Source organism: Mobula birostris, chromosome 10 (genome assembly GCF_030028105.1).
Source record: "Mobula birostris isolate sMobBir1 chromosome 10, sMobBir1.hap1, whole genome shotgun sequence".
NCBI lineage: Eukaryota > Metazoa > Chordata > Chondrichthyes > Myliobatiformes > Myliobatidae > Mobula > Mobula birostris.
This window is the reverse complement of record NC_092379.1, coordinates 10,645,860-10,665,948: the sequence shown is the minus strand read 5'-3', so window position 1 is coordinate 10,665,948 and position 20,089 is coordinate 10,645,860. Positions and strand designations below refer to the sequence as shown.

The 20,089-nt window shown below is 49.2% G+C and overlaps 1 protein-coding gene across 3 annotated transcripts in view; it reads right to left on the bottom strand.

The window, feature by feature from the left end:
- Positions 1-5,044: 5,044 nt before the first annotated feature.
- The window catches only part of LOC140203813 (RAC-beta serine/threonine-protein kinase), a 155,920-nt gene continuing 140,875 nt past the window's right edge, over positions 5,045-20,089 (bottom strand). For all 3 annotated transcript variants that reach the window (XM_072269901.1, XM_072269900.1, XM_072269902.1), the window contains 4 exons: positions 17,971-18,185; positions 12,677-12,764; positions 11,415-11,517; positions 5,045-8,153 (listed from right to left, as the gene is read on the bottom strand). In XM_072269901.1, the coding sequence (XP_072126002.1) occupies positions 8,077-8,153; positions 11,415-11,517; positions 12,677-12,764; positions 17,971-18,185 (483 nt within the window). In that variant the 3' untranslated portion in view covers positions 5,045-8,076. The remainder of the gene's footprint in view (positions 8,154-11,414; positions 11,518-12,676; positions 12,765-17,970; positions 18,186-20,089) is intronic.

The following is a 20,089-nucleotide window of genomic DNA, read 5'->3' as shown; positions in this document are numbered from 1 at the left end:
GAAACCTACGTAGTCATGAGGACGTACAGGCAGTGTCGGGAATTGAACCTGGTACTGTAAAGCGTTGTGCTGACCACCACGCCACTGCGCGGCTCTAATTCTATCTCAGACTATTTCCCTCAACTAGCACCAACATTGTTGCTACTTTTACTTGTGTTATACAAATTATGCAGAGTTTGTTAAGTGTAGGAATTTAGGAATTTGTTTGTTGAGGGTTGAATGGGTGCTGAACCTGAATGACCCGATCTCAGCAGATGTGGGGGGAGGCATACCAATTCATTGCTTGTTGGCAGAGAGAGAGCTTGAAAGCTCACCCCTATTCTCGGAGAGGTGGCACAGAGCTCTGCCAACAAGTGCCAGTGCCTTGTTCGGCTCATTGGCTTCTTATGACTCCAGCCTCTTGGGTGGTGGAGGTGGCTTAGCTCAACATCCAGAGTAGCACCGGACAGTGTCCAAAGTAGCACTGCACAATGCCAAAAGCATTCAGGTACACGCATTGGCAAGCATTCAGGTACACGCATTGGCAAAGGTGTTGAAGGCATTTACAGAGTCCAGCTGCAGTATGGGGCAGAGGGGGAGATAGGAGCTACTGCACAGGATCGAAGCAAGCTACAGAGAGTTCTAAACTTGTTCAGCTCCATCACGGGTACCAGCCTCCGCAGCATCTTGGGCATCTTCAAGGGGCGATGCCTCAAAAAGGCAGTGTCCATCATTAAGGACCCCCATCACCCAGGACACGCCGTCTTCTCATTGCTACCATCAGGGAGGAGGTACAGGAGCCTGAAGACACACACTCAACATTTTAGGAATAGCTTCCCCTCTGCCATCCGATTCCTGAACAGACATTGAACTCACGAACACTATCTCACTACTTTTAGTGAGTGAGTGAGTGAGTGAGTGTGTGTGTGTGTGTGTGTGATCCTTTGATTTCCAACATCTGCAGATTTGCTCTTGTTTGACATTAAACCCGATTCTGATTCTGAAGTGGGGATTGTTGCAGGTGCAGACATGAATGGCAGTGGACATGACTGATCTGTAGGCAGACAGCCACTCGAGTGTCAGCACCAACCTCCAAGTCCCAAACAGCTGGGAAAGTTTGCAGATTCAACACAACAAGAGACAGACTTCACAGGCGATGAAAGAAGTGAGAGCCTGTTAAAATTCACTTTTTTTTATTTAAAATTCATAGCATTCAGACAAATTTTACATTGAGTTTTGTTGGGTATCTGGTCTTTTTTTGTACATTTTAAACATAATTTAATGAGCTGCGCGTCTGAGAAATGTATTCAGGAACCAGCTCAAGAGAATTCACTTTTGTGTTTACTATAAAACAATTTCGTCGTGGGATAGCAAAAAAAAAAGAATATAATGACACTCATTTTGATAAAGTTTACTCCAGACCTTACAACTTTTTCTTTCCGTGCCTTCACACCCAGTTCTGTCCCTTTTTCCTTTAAGGCAGATCGATGCAGGAAACCTGGGATTCTGTTCCTGCCCAAACGTCTCAACAGGTTGCGTTGAGTAGGGGGTGGGGGCACCCTCCTGTCAGGACATGGCACCCCCCAGATGAGGAAACCGGACTTTGCACAGGAGGTTAAAAAATAACAGTGAGCAGAGAGCTCGTGATAAAAACAAAGTTAAATGGGAGGAACAGTTCACAAGTCCACGTTGCTCAGGATTACTTGTTCATGATTCGAAATGCACCCAAAAGCACAGGTTTTGGGTGCGTAGGAATTTTATAGTGGGGGGAGGGGAGAAGAGAGAAAATAAAGGCCAAAGCAGAGAGAGTGGTGAAAACACAGTAAGAATAGGCAGCTGTACAAATACACAAACAGAGGCAGGCAGAACAATGAGGGGAGGGGCAGGCCGCTTGTGCCGGGGGGGGGGGGGGGGGTCTTGCATCGACACTGATCTCCAGCGACTGAAGACAACCTAACACCCTGACCCCATGGGTTCTCCGCTACCCAGTAACGGAAGGCCACACAGTTGTAACACACACACACACATGGAGGGGAGAAACGATGGAGAGGCAAACGATGCTAGTGGGAGCAATGGGGTTCGTCTCCCCCCCTCAGTGCAACACATCCACATGTTGTGTTTACAATGGATCTGTACAGTGCGGCTGGAGGACAGGTTGCAGTCGCGTTACATGTGGGACAGGCAGCAGCCACGAGCTGTAGATGGGCAGCGAGCGAGCTTGGGGTGGGTGCGGTTAATTACTGGGGAAGGGGGAGAACACGGTGGCCGAGGGAGGCATTGGGCAAATTGCAACCTGTGATATTCACCATGTGGCAGCTGCTCTGCTACGTTCACCGGGTGGTCACTGCCCCAGCAAAGTGCCCAGGAGCTCAGGCAACAAACAGCACACGTATTCCATGCAAGAGTGATCACAGGGTGTTCAGCTCGGAGTATGAACCCTCTGGCTCGGCAGTGAAGGGGGCACAAACAGGACGAGGAAGCATGGTCCCAGATGCTCGGTCCCCTCCCACAGGGGAAAAATACACACAAGCGGGCACTGCCCACCCTCCAGCCTTGGCAAGGAGACTGTGCGAGTGGGAAGAGGTTGCCACATCTCTCCTTCCAGAGGAGGCACAGCGATCTCTCGTGGTTAGTTGCTGTTGACAGCCAGAGCTGGTGGGAAGGGAGCAGTGCCAGCGTCGAGAGGGAGTGCGAGCCACTGCCTGGTACAAAGCTCGAACCCGGGATTTCCGGAGCCATCCTGTAGGGGCATCATTCCTCCACCTGGGGGCACTGTGATCTCAGGAAAGCAGCACTCAGCTTTGGCCAAATTACCCTTTGGGAGGGTGCGGACTGTCCCCAAACCAGGCCTGATCCACGGCCCAGGGCCTCAAAGAATCTCAAATCAGCACTGGAACTGGAAAAGGGCCACTCACTGACAAAGGGCCACAGTTGTAACGCACAAAGTGAGGGGAGAGACGAGGGAGAGGAGGCGTATGGTGTGTGCGGGAGCAATGGGTTGGCTGGACTGAGGTGGTAACCTTACCAACTGTAACACTTAATGTGATTATTTTCAAAACCTTTGCCAGTGGCCCTGTTAAACTCTAGAGTGCATTTCAAGACCATCAGTGTTGTGCCTCTCTGTGGTAACTAGGGGTGACGGGAGCCCACTCCAGGTCATGGCACTGGATTCTTGCTGGACGGGGGGGCGGGGTGGTGGTCTCCTCTGGTCAGCAGAAAGTGGAGTCACTCACACAGCAAGGATATGTGAATATCTGAAAGAGGGGGTTTACAAATAAGGCAAATCATCGTGAATCTTAAAGAGCCTCGAAAAACATAAAACGGACAAAGACAACGTGAGAAGAAAGAGGGGTTTCAGAGGTGAACGAATGAACCTTGCAGGCAATCCTGAAATGAGGGGCGACATTGAAAATGTGCTCAGCTTGAGACGAGGGCTGACATCAGTTTATACTGGGCACTGTACACCTGGTACGGAGGACCCCCCCCCGGGTCAGGATCATCTATTACCCAATCGGATGCTTCTGAATTACATTTCGATTTAAGAAGCATTGTTTTATCTATACTTTCTCTACATTACTAACGATTATATTTACAAAAGCTCCAAAAAAAAACACAAAACAAATTTTAAAACACTAAAAAAAAGGGAAACAAAACCCTTCTGCTTCCCAGACCGGGGCTCGATATTCTTCAAAGTTGTTAATCATCACCCGAGTCTTCAAAAATGCCACATTCCAGAGACTGACAGGAATACGATGGCATCTAGTGAGCACCAGGCTGCGACTGTGCCTTTTGTACACCGATGGGTCAAACGGGGGCAACCTCTCAGACCCGCAGCACTGGCAGGGCTCCCCAAACCAGCTGTGTGTCGCGCTCACACACGAAACGCTGGGGGAACTCAGCAGGCCAGGCAGCATCTGCGGAAACAAATGAAGTCGACGTTTCGGGCCGAGACCCTTCTTCGTGACCCACGGCTCGGCCCGAAGCGTCCACTATTTACTCTTTTCCCCACAGATGCTGTCTGACCTGCTGAGTTCCTCCAGTGTGGGGGGCTTGGATTCCCAGTGTCTGCAAGATTTCCTCTTGTGGGGTTCCCAACTCTCTTCATACTATGGACCGATACCACTAAGCAAGGGGCCTGTGGACCCCATTTTGGGGGCCTTCTGGGACTCTAGCTCAGTCGTGTACCCACTCCGCTGGGTCCTAGAGACGAGTCAGTGCAGTCAGAGCCGTCACTGCGACCAGCGGCACAGGTATAGGTCAGCTCAGTACAAGCTCCCTGCTTGGGGAACCTAGGGGTGCATCCCAGTGCGACCACACGATCGGTGTTAAAATGCCAGGACTGTATTCTGGTAACAAGAGTGAGAGGCAACTGAAACATAGCACACACAGGAAGGTTCTCTTTAAATGGAGAAAAGAAAGAGGTAAAAAGGACAATTGAACGTGGGGAAAGATCGAACCCCAAGCAAGAGCTGTTGCTTGGGTTTGATATATTCACAATGTACATCTGTGAAAACCGGGGCAACTCGATGGGACTGCATCTCACGAGTTGACACAGAGCTGAATTTTATTGGTAGAGATGACCTCTCTTCCCTCGAGCTCGCCCCCAATCATGAACACATGTACCAAATGCACTCAGTTTAAAAAAAAGAAATCCACCTTAACACTCTTGACCTGATTGTTGTCAATACAGTACCTTCAATAAATATTGATCTGTACCTAACACAGGACAAAATTAACATCTGAATAAGTCCCTACATATTTACTATCCTGCAGCTAAACTAACATCACATAATCCCGACCCACTCCAGCCCTCAGCCGATTCTCCGCCTCACGGTAACGGGGCTGTAATGCTGAAAATGCTTGGCGTTGAAAACTTCACAACAGCATAAAAAATTCCCTCCTCCCTCCTCCCCCCCCCAAACACACACACACCCCCCCAAAGCAAATTCTGCTGCCGTCTTAAGAGACGGATACGAATCGAGAGCTAAAAGTTTTCTTTCCGAGGACGGCAGAGAGAAAACCTGGTGCTTCGCGGTTGAGTGGTGCCGGACGTCGCAGGAGCCAATTGGAGAGCAAAAGTCCCGGCTGGGATTTTAATCACAGACGTTCCTTGAATGCCCCTTCAAGGTGAACTGCAACATCCTTCAAACAGATAAACATACAAGCATACACGCCCCTGCTGCCACACTGAAGGGATGGCTCTGTTGTTTACATATAAACTTATTTTCCATCCTGGGGCATTTACAAAATTGCAGGGAAAAGAAAACCTTCCCAAACTGGGTGTTCCCCTGCCAGCAGGGCAGGAAGCCCTCTAAACAGCAACTACTGACCTGCCAAGAGGTTTAATTCTAGTGGGGTAACTGTGGGTAAAGCACACCACACTCGTAAGGCTAGGTGTTCCACTGCAAGAGCTTCGGGGATTCTTGTATTAAAATGTTTCTGCTAGTCTGTTCGGAAAACAAAGGGGGAGAGAACTTCACACACCTTCCGACCACCTACCTCTCCGTTCCTACTGCCCCAAGAACAGGCGGGTTAGCACGTTCTGGGGTGCGGGAAGGGAAAGCGCTCGCGCTCGCTGACACTGTCTGGGATCTGCACGTGTGACGCAGCAGGGTGTGGGAAAGGACAGGAAAGGTTTACTTGGTAAACAGCCAGAGAAGGAGGGCTTAGTAAAGGTCAGAGATTCAGCAGCTAGAGCTCTCTGCCTCGCCGAGGCAGCAAGGGTGAAGCTTGCTCCCTAGAAGCTAATGAGTGGGCAGAGGGGAAATTTCACATTAATTTCAAGTTTTAGATTTAAATACTAGTAATATTAAGCCTACCAACAAGTTCAGAGTTTCTTTGCTGTTTGAAGCAACTTTGGCTTAAAAGCATGGCGTGAGCAAGTGAACGAGTTTTGACAATGGCCACTGGTGAGGCCTCACTTGGAGGATTGAGATCAGGTCTGGGCCCCTCATCTTAGAAAGGAGGTTCACAAATACGATTCCAGGATTGAACAGCTTGTCTTATGAAGAGCGTTTGAATGCTACTGTAGTCACTAGAACTCAGAAGAATGGGGAGGGCATCTCATTGAAACCCTCTGAATATTGGAAGGTCTTGAAAGAGTGGACGTGGCGAGTGGTGGCCAGAGGACACTGCCTTAGAATAGAGGGGCACCCTTTTAGAACGGAGACGAGGAGGAATATCTTTAGCCAGAGAGTGGTGAATCTGTGGAATTTGTTGTCACAGGTGGCTGTGGAGGCCAAGTCCTTGCATACATTTAAGGCAGAAGATTGATTCTTGACTGGTCGGGGAATGAAGGGATATGGGGAGAAGGCAGGAGATTGGGGCCGAGTGGGAAAATGGACCAGCTATGATGAAATGGTGGAGCAGACTCGATGGGCCAAATGGCCTAATTCTGGTGCTGTACTTTAAGGACCTTGTACTGATCTACAGTACATTTCAACACGCAAGTGCGTCCACACTTTAAGGAAGGTTGAAGGAGGATTGTGCAGGGACTTGGATGATTCAAACAGGCTAATGAGGAAGTTTTCATTGCTTATGGTGCCCAGGGTCACACCATAGAGTGAGATTAGTCACAGTAACGGAGGGGCACTTTGGGAAGACAAACCAGGGCAGAAGTGAAAACTGCATCTGATGTGCTGGAGACAAACACGGCTTTGTGATCTGCAGCGGCGATGCTAGCTCATCGTGTCACACACCGTAGACAGCGTAGGCACAGAGGGCCAGTTCTACTGTCTCAGAGCCGACTGCTTGGACTGGATGGTGGAACTCAGAATCAGGAGTTACTGATCCACAGGTGCTCACGTGTGCAGATCGATCAGGCAGTGCGGGGAGAGGAAAACGATGAGGAAGTGGGAACTCCCTGCCTGCACTGTGGAGGCACCAGGACCAACAGCCCAGTCAGAGCAGTTGCCAACCCACAGCAAGAAACCCAGCACAATTCCACCTGCTCCTCTCCCCAACTCCACGTCACCAGTGGACCGCTGGGCAGGGGATTGGAGTTATTTATTTACAGAGATACAGAGTCGAGTGGGCTCTTCCATAATCCCCCGATTCAACCCAGGACAATTTACAGTGGCCAATTAACCTACTAACTGTTACGTCTTTGGACTGTGGGAGGAAACTGGAGCACCTGGAGGAAACCCACACGTTCCACGGGGAGGATGTAGACTCTTTACAACGGACATCGGATTTGAACTCCGAGCTGTAACAGCACAGTGCTAACCGCCACGTTTGCGTGGAGTAGGGGGTGGCTGCTCTGGGTTAAGCTCAGCAAAGCCACGGGGAGCAGGTTGTTGTGCAAAGTTGGGAACACTCCCTTCGACCAGCTGGGCTGTGCTACAGTGTCAACTAGACAATCGAACAGACGCCATAACCCAAGGAGGTGGGCTGCCTGGCCGAGGTTCCCTCTCCCAACCGGCCCCCACAAAAACTCAGCTGTGGAAACACAATTGGCCGCAGGCAGCAAAAGCAGAGCAAAGGAGTTCGCCATCCGAGCCCACAATCACCGTCGTCCTCTGCTGACCAAAATAAACTGCAAAAACGCCCAGGAAGCCCCTCCCCACCATTAGCACCGTCCCTTCCGCCTGCCCCAGGAATGGGAGTCAGAGCACTAGCACTGTCCCCCACTAGCACCTCAATGGGTTGTGTGTGTGTGTGTGTGTGTGTGTGTGTGTGTGTGTGTGTCCGTCCTCGAAGGAACAAAGTGTAAATGTAGAATAGCGGTATTACTCGGCCTGGCGCCCTCGCAGGTGGTCCGTGCACCCCCACTCCGCGGAGGCCTGACCTCGCTGTACAGTTTCACTTGAAAATCTGCACGAACATGCCCAAACTGACGCTCGAACAGCAGTGGAAGAAAGACTGCCAGTATGTTATATGTACACACACACACACACACATATATAAAAACCATTTCTAGAATAAAAGTTGTACTGCTGGGAAGACCCCGTACAGCGGTGCCGGCGCTCCTGCGATCCCCGAGGTGGCAGCTGCAGGCGGACGTTGGGAAAGCTGGAGTTTTGGGATCATGATGCGTTTGCCTTCTCCAGGATGAGGAGGAGGAAGTCCTGGGCTTTTCGCTTGGTACTGTCGCAGGCTTTATTCACGTACACTCGCCGAGTAGGAGAACTGGGGGAAGTGTGCTTTCTGATCGCTCTCCATCAGGTCCAGGTTGACTGCAGGAGAGGAAGAGGGTTCAGAGGTCAGCAAGAAGAGGGCAATCCATGAGCAGGGCTGGCTCTGCAGGCTGCAAGCTTGCTACCTACCTGAAGCACCCTCTGCCCCCCACCTGTTCACATCCAAATGCCTCTAACACTGCTCTCGTCCACCACCTCCAGAGTACAGTGCTGCTAGAAAGTTTGTGAACCTTGTAGAATTGTCTCTCTCTGCATAAATATGATCTAAAATGTGATCAGATCTTCACTCGAGTCCTAAAACTAGATAAGAACCCAATTAAATAAATAGCACAAAAAACTTGTTCATTTATTTATTGAGAAAAATGGTCCCATTTTACATGTATCTGTTGGAAAAAGTATGTGAACTTTGCTTTCAGTAACTGGTGTGACCCCCTTGTACAGCAATAACTTCCACCAAATGATTTCTGTAGCTGCAGGTCAGACTTGCACAATGGCGAGGAGGAATGTTAGACCATTCCTCCATACAAAACTGTTTCAGTTCATCAGTATTTGTTTAGATTAGGTTACGAGGACACGCAGTCATCTTTTATTGTCATTTAGTAATGCATGCATTAAGAAATGATACAATATTCGTCCGGTGTGATATCACAGAAACACAGGACAGACCAAGACTGAAAAACTGACAAAAACCACATAATTATAACATATAGTTACAACAGTGCAACAATACCATAACTTGATGAAGAAAAGGCCATGAGCACAGTTAAAAAGTTCGAAGTCTCTCGAAAGTCCCACATCTCACGCAGACAGGAGAAGGAAGAAAACTCTCCCTGCCATGCCCGACCACAGTCCAACTCTGAGTCGTCTGAAAACTTCGAGCTCCGACCAGCCCTCCGACACCGAGTACTGAGCACCATCTCTGCCGAACGCTTCGACCCCGGCCCCGGCCGCCAGCAGCAGGCAAAGCCGAGGATTTTGGGGCCTTCCCTTTGGAGATTCTCAATCACACAGTAGCAGCGGCGGCGAACCAGGCATTTCAGAAGTTTCTCCAGATGTTCCTCCGTAGTCTCACAGGCATCTCCATCAAATCAGAATTGTGCACGGCCCCTATTTAACAAATACGATATCATTTCACCAGAGAGGCTGCGCGCGCTGCGTCGCGCCATCTATTTCTGGAATATCTTGCATGAACATCCTTCTTCAGTCATACCACAGTATTTCAATTGGGTTCGGGTCTGGACTCTGACTTGGCCATTCCAAAACACAAATTTTCTTTTTTTTAAAAACCGTTCTGTTGTTGAGTTACTCTTGTGTTTCAGATCATTGTCTTATTGCATCACTCAACTTCTATTAAGCTTCAGTTGACGGACTGCTACCCTGAGGGTTTTGGCCCAAAATGTCGACTGTACTTTTTACCTCCATAGATGCTGCCTGGCCTGCTGAGTTCCTCCAGCATTTTGTGTCTCTTGCTCGGATTTCCAGCACCTGCAGATTTTCTCCTGTGATTTTTTTTCTTCTGTAAAATGTCTTGATACAATTTTGAATTCATTGTTCCTTCAACGATTGCAAACTGTCCAGGCCCTGAGGCAGCAAAGCAGCCCCAAACCGTGATACTCCTTCCACCATGCTTCACATGGTGAGGTTTTGGTGTTGGTCTGCAGTGCCCTTTTAACTCCAAACACAGCAACGTGCATTTCTGCCAAAAAGTTCAACTTCTGTCCCGTCTGTCCACAGAACATTATCCCAGAAGCACTGTGAATATCAGATGGCCCTTGAAAACTTGAGACATGCAGCAATGTCTATTTTGGAGAGCAGTGGTTTCCTCCGTGGTGTCCTTCTGTCCATTCGTGTCCAGTGTTTTTCTTATAGTGGACAGATGAACAGCGACTTTAGCAAGATCTAGAGATTTCTGCAGGTCTTTTGCTGTTACCCTTATTCACCTCCTTCAACATTGCACGTTGTGCCCTTGGTGTGATCTTTGCAGGACACCCACTCCTAGCGAGAGTATCAACAGTACCGAATTTCCTCCATTTGTAGACAGTTTCTCTTACCGTGGACTGATGAACACTCAGGTCTTTAGAGATGCTTCTGTAGTCTTTTCCAGCTTTGTGCATCTCTACAATTCTTCTAAGGTCTTCTGAAAGTTGTTTTGATCACGGCACGGTGCACATAAACAGATCTTTCTTGAGAAGAGCAGGCTCTCTCAGTAACCTGACTTTGTGCGTCCTTTTTCTATATAAATAGGGCAGGTCAACTCTACAGTCCACACGTCCGATCTCATCTCATTGATTGGAACACCCGACTCCAAATAGCTTTTATAGAAGGTATTACCCCAGAGGTTCACATACTCTTTTGTACCTAGACTGTGATTGTTTAAATGATGGACGCGAAGTAGTACAATTGTTTGTGTGTTATTAACTTAGGCAGATTGTGTTTGTCTATTATTGTGATTTAGATGAAGATCAGACCACATTTTAAGAATAATTAATGCAGAAAACCAGGTAATTGCAAAGGGCTCATAAACATTTTTTCTTGTAACTGTAAGTGCTCCAGGCACCTAATACTGTAAAATTTCTTCAAACTTTTCCCCAATCACATGCAAGTTATTCCCTCACAGATTTAGGATAAAGACTGGTATATGCCTCAATTTTATGAACTTCTATCATCCAGCATCCAACTCCTCGGAAAAACAATCTAGTTTTGTCCTACCTCACCTTACTTGCTTGTTGTTTGCATGATTTGTTTGTTTTTTTTTGCTCTTTCTCTGTGGGCACAGGGGGTTGGTCTTTTTTTTAAAGACTGAGTTATTTTGGTTCCTTGCTTTGAGACTGCCTGTTAAGCAAACTAATCTCAAGATTGTATAATTTATACATTCGTTGATAATAAATGTACTCTGAATCTTATGGCTAATACACTCATAATCCTGGTAAACATTTTCAAAGTCTCCAAATCCTTCCTATAATGAGGCAACCAGAACTGTGCAAAATATTTCAAATGTAACCTAGCTGATGGTTTAGTAAGATATTAATGTCTCAGTAAGTTTTCTGCTTGGTGGTCCAGCTGATTACTACCATCAGGAAGGAGGTACAAAAGCCTGAAGATGCACACTCAACATTTCAGGAACAGCTTCTTCCCCTCTGCCACCAGATTTCTGAGTGTGTGCGTGTCTACTTTATTTATTTATTTTACGGGTTTGTTCTGTACTGCTGCTGTGAAACAATAAATATCATGACATATGACAGTGATGTTAAACCGGATTCTGAGAATGTTCAAAGCAGTCCTCGCAGACAAGTTACTCACACTTATCTGGAGGGGTGACTGTTATCGTCTCTGCTGTGAACTCATCATCGAAGTATCGCGTGTCTGTCTCCGAGGAAACCTGGGGTTTGAAAGGTGGCACAAGCTGGAACAGAGAGAGTTAATGGAGAACAGGGGTCATTAGCCCAGTGTTTGTGAAACCCTCACACCACCCAAAGTTCTCCTGGTCTATAAAGCCAGCAGTGATCAGAACCAAGCCCTCAGGTAGCACTTCTCCAGTTCCTTGGGCAGTAACCACAAGCATCAGTTTCTGGAGGACTAGAATATAAAAGCAAGGATGTAATGCTGAGGCTTTATAAAGCACTGGCGAGGCCTCAGTGGGAGCACTGAGAGCAGCTTTGGGCCCCTCATCTGAGCACTGACGTGCTGTCATTAGAGGGGATTCAGAGGAGGTTTGCACAAAATGACTCTGCGAATGAAAGGCTCGTCATATGAGGAGCGTTTGATGGAAAATGAGGGGGGATCTCATTGAACCCTGTCAAATGTTGAAAAGGCTCGACAGAGTGGATGTGGACAGGATGTTTTCTATAGTAAGGAGTCCAGAACCAGAGGGCACAACCTCAATAGATTGAAGTCTGTTTGGAACAGAGATGAGGAGGAACTTCTTTAGCCAGGGGGCAATGAATCTGTGGAATTTGTTGCCACAGATAGCTATGGCGGCCAAGTCATTGGGTACGTTTAAGGTAGACGTTGACAGATTCTTGATGAGTAAGGGCGTGAAAAGTTACAGGCAGAAGGCAGGAGAATGGGGTTGAGGGAGGAATGGGTCAGTCATGATCAAGTGGCAAAGCAAACGGGGCGAATGGCCCAATTCGGTTCCCATGTCCTATGGTCATCCCCACAGAATGGAGTAGGACCCACTTACTGTACAACCCCTCCCACTGGGTCTCTCGCACACATTTTGAGAGACCCATTTAGCGACACCTGCATACCAAGTAGCACTGACGCAGGGCTCAGACTGAACAGGGGCCCCCTCTATCCTCCCCTCCCCAGGCCAGGCAGTATCCGTGGTCAGCAAGCAACCCCAACGTTGTTTGCAAGGTTTCATTAATCAAGCCTGAGCTTCAAGCAGAGGCGCGCGCGCTGCCTGGAAATCCAAGGCAGTGCCAAGAGTTTGGTGTGACCCGTCAGTCTGACAGACCGTTGAGAAAGATCCCATTCAGGTTGCCCCAACCAGCCATGCCCACCCCCCGTCTCATCTTTCTTCAGCAATAAGTGAGCTGCGAATGACTTCGGACCCTCACCCGCTTCTCCACGACATCCTGCCAATTAACAGAAACGAAAAACTTGTGGTGCATCACTTCCTTCGCGTCCTCTGGACCCCCGCCCAACCTGGGGGTGAGGGGAAAGAAAACATCATTAACTCAATCCACACATCGGTCCAACCAGCTACAGGGCTGTGCAAGTCCTAGATATACACTTACACAGTATTGCACCCTCTACCCCCCTCGTGTCCAGTTGGACAACTGCAGAACCCCCAATCGCAGAGACGCACACCCATTTCACTTACCACATCTGACCTCAGCCAACACCACCCCCCCCCCCCCAATGTCCCCGTCACATCCATTCCAAAGGACGCACCTCATTTCGCCCTGTGTTTGGGCCCACGGCCGTGCGACTGACTCGATTGGTCAAGCAAGTGCACTGTTGGGATCACACGACAAGCTGTGATCAGAGGGAGTTTCCATATCCTCCCTGGACGGTGGGGCTTCCTCCCAAGCCCTAAGGACGTGTGGGTTGGTCGACTACAAATCATCACCAGAGAGGTGGAGTGTGAGGAGGTGAGTTGAGAATAAAGAGATTTGCGTAGGATTAGTATAAATGGGAACATGGATGTTTGTGAAGAAAGAGAGTTTCAGGAGGTATATTGTATACATTAAATGTACCTATAGAAACAGTAGAGCGCAGGAACGGGGCCTCCGGCATACCATGATGGGCCAAACCAATTAAATAACCCACTGAACTAAACCCCTCTTCCCATGTCCAGTTGGGTAACTCCGGAACCCTCAATCGCAAAAGACCACACCTGAGCTCAGCAGCCACTTGCCCCCACGTCCCCCCTGCTGACACCGTGTACACATCCTTTCACTTCCCTTACACTCACGTGCCTTCCTAACGGCTCTTGCTGCCTCCATCGCCACCCCCTGTGTATAAATAAACTACCAGAGACACAGAGAATTACAACAGAGAAAAAGGCCCTTTGGCCCATCTGGTCCATGCTGAACCATCTAAACTGCTTCCTGCCATCGACTTATAGCCCTATCCGTGCACCTATCCAAATGTCTCTTAAATGTAGAAATCCAGCCTGCATGCACCACCTGCGCTGGCATATCCCCTTCGAAATGACCCCTTGTTGATGGCCAGTGGGCTGAAGGACCTGCTTCTGACTCTACGAGGCTGATGGTGCTGAGGGAATACAGTTGGTACTTCCACCAGCTCTGTGCAAATACACCAAAATTGGGCTCAGCCACCCCTGTAGAACTGCCTCCCTTCATCTTGCTGTCCAACGGCCCAGTGACCAGACACCCGACAGCCGAGTTGACAAACCGCATCCCTCCAGGCTGGGTGGGACTGTTCATTCAGCAGAGCAGGCTACCTTGGGACGAAGTACCAGCTCAGCCTGGGAGCCTGAAAGGGCAGCAGGAAAACTTCCAGTCAATGGGCGTTGATGTGTGTGGAGATTCTTCCCTCAGACATTCCCTGACCTCATCTGGACCATTTCACTGGGACCCACTGGGTACCAAGAGAACCCAAAGCAGTACGAGAACAATTAACGGACCGTTCAGGTCACACAGTATCTATTTATTTATATATTTATTGAGGCGCTGAAGAGGGGTGGCGGGGTGGGGATATGTCTTTGTCAAAGGAGGCATAAGGTGCTCCTTCCCTCCGCTAACCTGCAGGTCACCTGTGGGCAAGGTGTAGCATTTGCTTAGCGCAACCCCCACCCCAATCAGGGTCACGAGAAGCCATGGGGGCAGGTGGTGGATGGTCATACAAGCAGCTGATGCATATCACAAGTCCTGGTTATGCGACCACTGACACCAGGCAATCTCTGAAGAGTATTGATAATGGCTGGGGTCACCTTGTAAAGACACTGCCCAGAAGGCAGCAATGGCAAACCACTTCTGTAGAAAAGAAGTGGAAAGACCACGATCGTCCAGGTTATATGATACCGTGTAAAATGATGTCATACACTGAGATACAGCGTGGAACACTCCCTCCAGTCCTTCAAGCCACGCCCCCAGAAACCCAAAACTTATTTAGCCTGATCACGGGATATTGCAATGACCAGTTACCTACTAACCAGTAGATCTTTGGACTGTGGGAGGAAACCAGACCACTCGGAGAAAACCCATGCGACTGTGCATAGAGTCCTTACAGGTGACGTCAGAAATGAATTCTGACCTACAACGCCGAGATCTGCAATAGTGTTGCGCTAACAACTACACTACTGTGGCGCTACAGGTCAACAGCGTCCTAGAATCCTCTTCCACATACATCAGCTTTGATTGGTTCCTTGAGGTGGTCATAGCCGGGGAAGGGGGAGGCACTGGCGACAAGCTCCCAATGGCATGAGTCTCAAGTAGCCTCTGACAACCGGGTCCAGCTCCTGGCCTTCTCGTCTGGTTTAGCTGCTAGGCCCGATGGAAGTGCTTTACTGACAGGAGAAGGGGCAACGGCAGGTTACAGACACCTGAAAACCAGTCGCTTTGGGCAGACGGGTCTCCTCAGGCATGGTTGGCAGATCATCTAGGACAAAGAAAACTCTGATCTCAAAGCTCTGCCGCCTGGTGACTGTACCCATTCATGCAGAAGGCTTTGGGAGTAAGCCCCAAGGGAAAAATCCGGAGCTGGAGTCCCCAAGGCAGCCCTACATTAAGTTCAACGCTGACTGGCAACTCCTGCGACGCTGCTGGTGCCAAACTGTATCGGTCTCTGCCGTTCCTTTGGGTTCATCAGCTGTGTGGAGAGGGAGAGCTTGCTGTATGGGCAACAACTCACTCTCCACATCGTACTGCCCAGGCTTGCGTATCTAGACAGCTAGGACACAACATCCATGGTCAGCTCTGACCATCAGAGGCCTCACAATATCAGGTTTGATCCATTTCCAATTTTACATCTGCCAACTCAAATGGTCACTCGCCCTCCCACAACACATCTTGAGGTCCTTAGTCAGCTGACACTAATACTTAAAGCTGTCCCTGAATGAACAGAAGGAAGCTATTTATCATCCTGAGCAATGGGATCAGGGTTCAGTGGGACCAACGTCATAAACGGCTTATTTACATCAAGTCTAAAGTGTGTTGGGCACGTGGCCAAGTGGTTAAGGTCTAGTGATCTGAAGGTCACTAGTTTCAGCCTCAGCTGTGGCTGCATGTTTGTGTCCTTGAGCAAGGCACTTAACCACACACTGCTCTAGTGTCTGTGCGAGGAGTGGTGCCCCACACAGACTTCTAATCTGCGTCTTTTAAGGCATGAAAACGCCCAGCGCCAGCCTCATAGTCTGAGTCGATGTTCCCTCCCTCCCCAAAGTAGGAAACTAGACCATAACTCACAAAAGCAGAACTAGGCTATTCAGCCCATCGGGTCTGCTCTGACGTGACCCGAGAAGGTCTGCTCCAATATGACCTGCGGGCGCCACAGTAACGTGGAGGTCAGCGTGACGCTATCACAGCTCGGGCTGTTGGAGATCGGAGCTTAACTCTGGCGTCATCGATACATTCTCCGCATGGTTTTCTCCAGGTCCACTGGCTTCCTCCCACATTTCAAAGACGTACGGTTAGTAGGTTACGTGGTCATTGTAACTTGTCCCGTGATTAGCCTAGGGTTGAAATCACAGGTTGCTGGGCAGGGTGGCTCGAAGGGCCAGAAGAACCTCATCAGGACGGGATGGGATGCGGGTGGATGGATAGGTAAATCAACAAAAAGGAGAGCTTTGAGACGTCACAAGTCACATCCGGAAATTAAGGCAGGCGACCAATTGTTTATTTGCAGATACAGTGGCTCACGGAGGGAATTGCAGACTCTTTTAAGGATTGGCAGATGAAGCTTTGGCTGCCAGTGGTGGAATGTTCCTCAGGAGTGGACGATAGGATTAACGTTGAGGTGCTACGGATGACAGTGTTTGCAAAGGACTGGGCTGATAGCATAGTTGCCAATGGTGCAGTGAAACTTCAGGAAGTACAGGAGTATTTGTTATTCAGTAGCAGGCAAAGAAAAAAAAAGATGAGGTACGTTCAGGAATGCACTGTATGTACTTTGTTAATAGATTTACTTTGAATTATTACAATGCAGGCTGAACTCTGCGACATGGAACAATCCCCCTTAGGTTTCATTTCACTGAAATAGAGCAAGAGGAACAGCTCACAACAAGAGAACCCATACAGCAGGTGCCGGCAGCCCCATAACAACCACCAAATAAGATTGCCGGTCTCCCAAACGCTTCTACTTTTATTTAGAGATTTTGCAACAATAACAAGCCCATCAGGCCCAATGAGCTCATGCGACCAATTAACCCACCAACCCTCAATTGTGGAGGAAAGCAAGCAGCCATGGGAAGAAGTGTCATGCTAACCCCTATGCTACTAATCCGTACCTAATGTGTGGGCTATACATCATCATTATGTCTATTAGCGAAGATGATCATGGTCTCACATGGTTTGCCATCATCATCTTCTGGGCAGTGTCTTCACAAGACGGGTGACCCCAGCCGCTATCAATACTCTTCAGAGATTGTCCACCTGGCCAGGAGCTACACCTTGCCCAAGGGTGACCTGCAGGCTAGCGGAGGAAAGGAGCATCTTACACCTCCTTTGGTAGAGACGCATGTCCACCCTGCCACCCAATGGTTATACACAAGCCAGGCACGAATAAGCTGGGGGAGGTCTGCATTGTGCATTTAATGCTACTTGAAACAAAAGACGGCAGACAGAATGAAAGGGAGTCCTTGGGAGAAAGTCTACGACTCGACACTGGAGTGCTGGGGTAGTGTGAATGAGCTGTTGTTAGGGTATATTCTGGAGTTGGGGTGCATAGCAAATACTAATCTCAACAGCGACCAATCTTCAGATCTGAATATGGATTATAGATTAAATTTAAAATGCAGCTCAGAACAGGAAACATCCAACTGACTTCAGATGTCTGCATATGCATGAGTGCAATCAACACGCCACTGCATGAATATGACTCAGAGACCACGGTAATTAACACTCATTTTGGCTGTGTTGGTGAGAAGACCCAAATGGTCGAAAAATTACATGAAACTCAAAAGCATTATGAGTGCATTGTAATTTTAGAAATTGTCCTGTTATCTAGGATCTTTAACATATAAAAATGTAATGTAATGTTGGGTTGGGAAGCCCCCCTCTCTCTCGCTCTCTCTCACGAGTGACTCCTAAGACTGCAGCTTGTGTGTGTCCCAAATAAAAACTTGTATGACTTTTATATCTACCAGTCGTGACTCTCGGGTGACGTCATTTACAGTTACAACACTGCGATTTGGGATCTTAAGAAACATGCCCCTCAACGCCCTTACCTCTGTTTGGGATCTTTCTTTAGGAGCCCTGAGAGGAGCAATTTAGCTTCTGGGGACAAGGTGCGAGGGAACCGGATTTCTTCCATCAGGATCAGCTCAAAGAGTTTCTCATGGTCCTGGTTGTAGAAAGGCAGCCGGCCGCACATCATCTCGTACATCACCACCCCGAGGCCCCACCAGTCCACAGCACGGCCATAGTCGTTGTCCTCCAGTACCTAGGGTGAGATGGGAGCAGCCGTCAGACAGTGTCTCAGGATCCAGTACGAAAATCTCAAGCTTCAAAACCCCAGATGGTGAACCAACAGCAAAGGTTCTAGTTTCTACTTCTCCCAGCTGTATTTATGCAGTTATTTGTAGTAACGCAGATTCATGAGCTAGGCCCCTAGTGCTCCTCCGCCTTCCCTCTCTCCCGTCACCTAGTCTCCTCTCCTATCAGGTTCTTTCTTCAAGTGCTTTGCCTTTCCCACTGATCACCAAACAGCTTCTTACTTCACCTCCCTCTCCCACCCATCACCTACTAGATTGCCCTCCTTTCCCTCCCCCACCTCCGTATTCCGGCAACTTCCCCCTTCCGTCCCAGCCCTGATGAGGGCCTTGGCCCAAAACCTCCACAATTTATTCATTCCACAGATGCTGCCTGACCTGCTGAGCTCTGCCAGCACTTTGCGTGTGTATATGTTGCTCTGGCCTCTTCCAGACAGTGCACCTTGCTTTGGTGGGTGAGATGTTATCTACTGTTGAAGGAGATGAGCAGTCTTGGGCCCAGGTGACCACACAACAGATCACACAGACGGACTGGAGCAAGGGTCGGCCCAGGTGTGAGCACCACACACTGAGATGCTCAGTGTCAATTCACAACTTCAGATGCAGCATCCCCCAACCCAAATCGCTTTCACCCAGACCCCAAACCGCCAGCAGTGCCCCCTCCCCCTCCCGGACCCCAAACCACCAGCAGAGCCCCCTCCTCCTCCCAGACCCCAAACCGCCAGCACAGCCCCCTCCCCCTCCCGGACCCCAAACTGCCAGCAGAGCCCCCTCCCCCTCCCGAACCCTAAACCGCCGGCACAGCCCCTCTGCCCCACCCCAGACCCCAAAATGCCGGCAGTGCCCCCTCCCTCTCTCGGGACCCCAAACCGCTGGCAGAGCCCCCCTCCCCAACCCCAAATTGCCGACAATGCAACACCCCACCCCATCGACCAAAATCACCAGCAGCACACCCACCCACCCTGGAAAGGGGAAAGTTACCTATAAGGAATCCAAGGGAGAGGTGTGCCCTACCAGTTAACTGGGAGACTGAAGTGCTAGTGAAAGAGACTAGACACGAGAAACTGCAGATGCCAGAATGTGCAATTCAAACCCTAAAAAATTTCCAGATGCTGGAAATTCAAAGCAACACACACAAAATGATGAAGGGCTTTGGCCCGAAACGTCAACCGTTTACTCCTTCCCATAGATGCTGCCTGGTCTGCTGGGTCCCTCCAGCGTTTGTGTGTGTTGTACAGCAATACCGTTCGGCCCACCAAGTTGCTGCACGGTTGCAGGGTAAACAGATTGCAGACTGCGGGAGAGGGAAACCAGAGGTCCATGAGCCAGTGCTCATTGGAGGATCAGAGGTGGAGGGGGTCAGTAACTTTAAATTCCTGGGTGCCACTATCTCAGAAGTCCTGTCCTGGACACATTGTATAAATCTAATTGCAAAGAAAACACGGCAGCCTCTCGACTTCCTTCGGAGTCTGTGAAGATTTGGCATGACATCAAAAACCCTGGCAATCCTCTACAGATGTGTGGTGGAAAGTGTGCTGACTGGCTGCATTATGGCCTGGAATGGGAACACCAACGCCTCAGAGGGGAAAATCCTACAAAAGGTAGTGGGTCACGGGTAAAACCCTCCCCACCACTGAGCGCATCTACACAGAGTGCTGCCACAGGAAAGCAGCATCCATCGTCAGGGACCCCCACCACTCAGGCCGTGCTCTTTTCTCACTACTGCCATTAGGTACAAAAGCCTCAAGACAAGACTTGCACCACCAGGTTCAAGACCAGTTACTACCCCTCAACCATTTGGCTCTTGAATGAAAGGGATAACTACACCCATCTGTTGAGATGTTTCCACAACCAA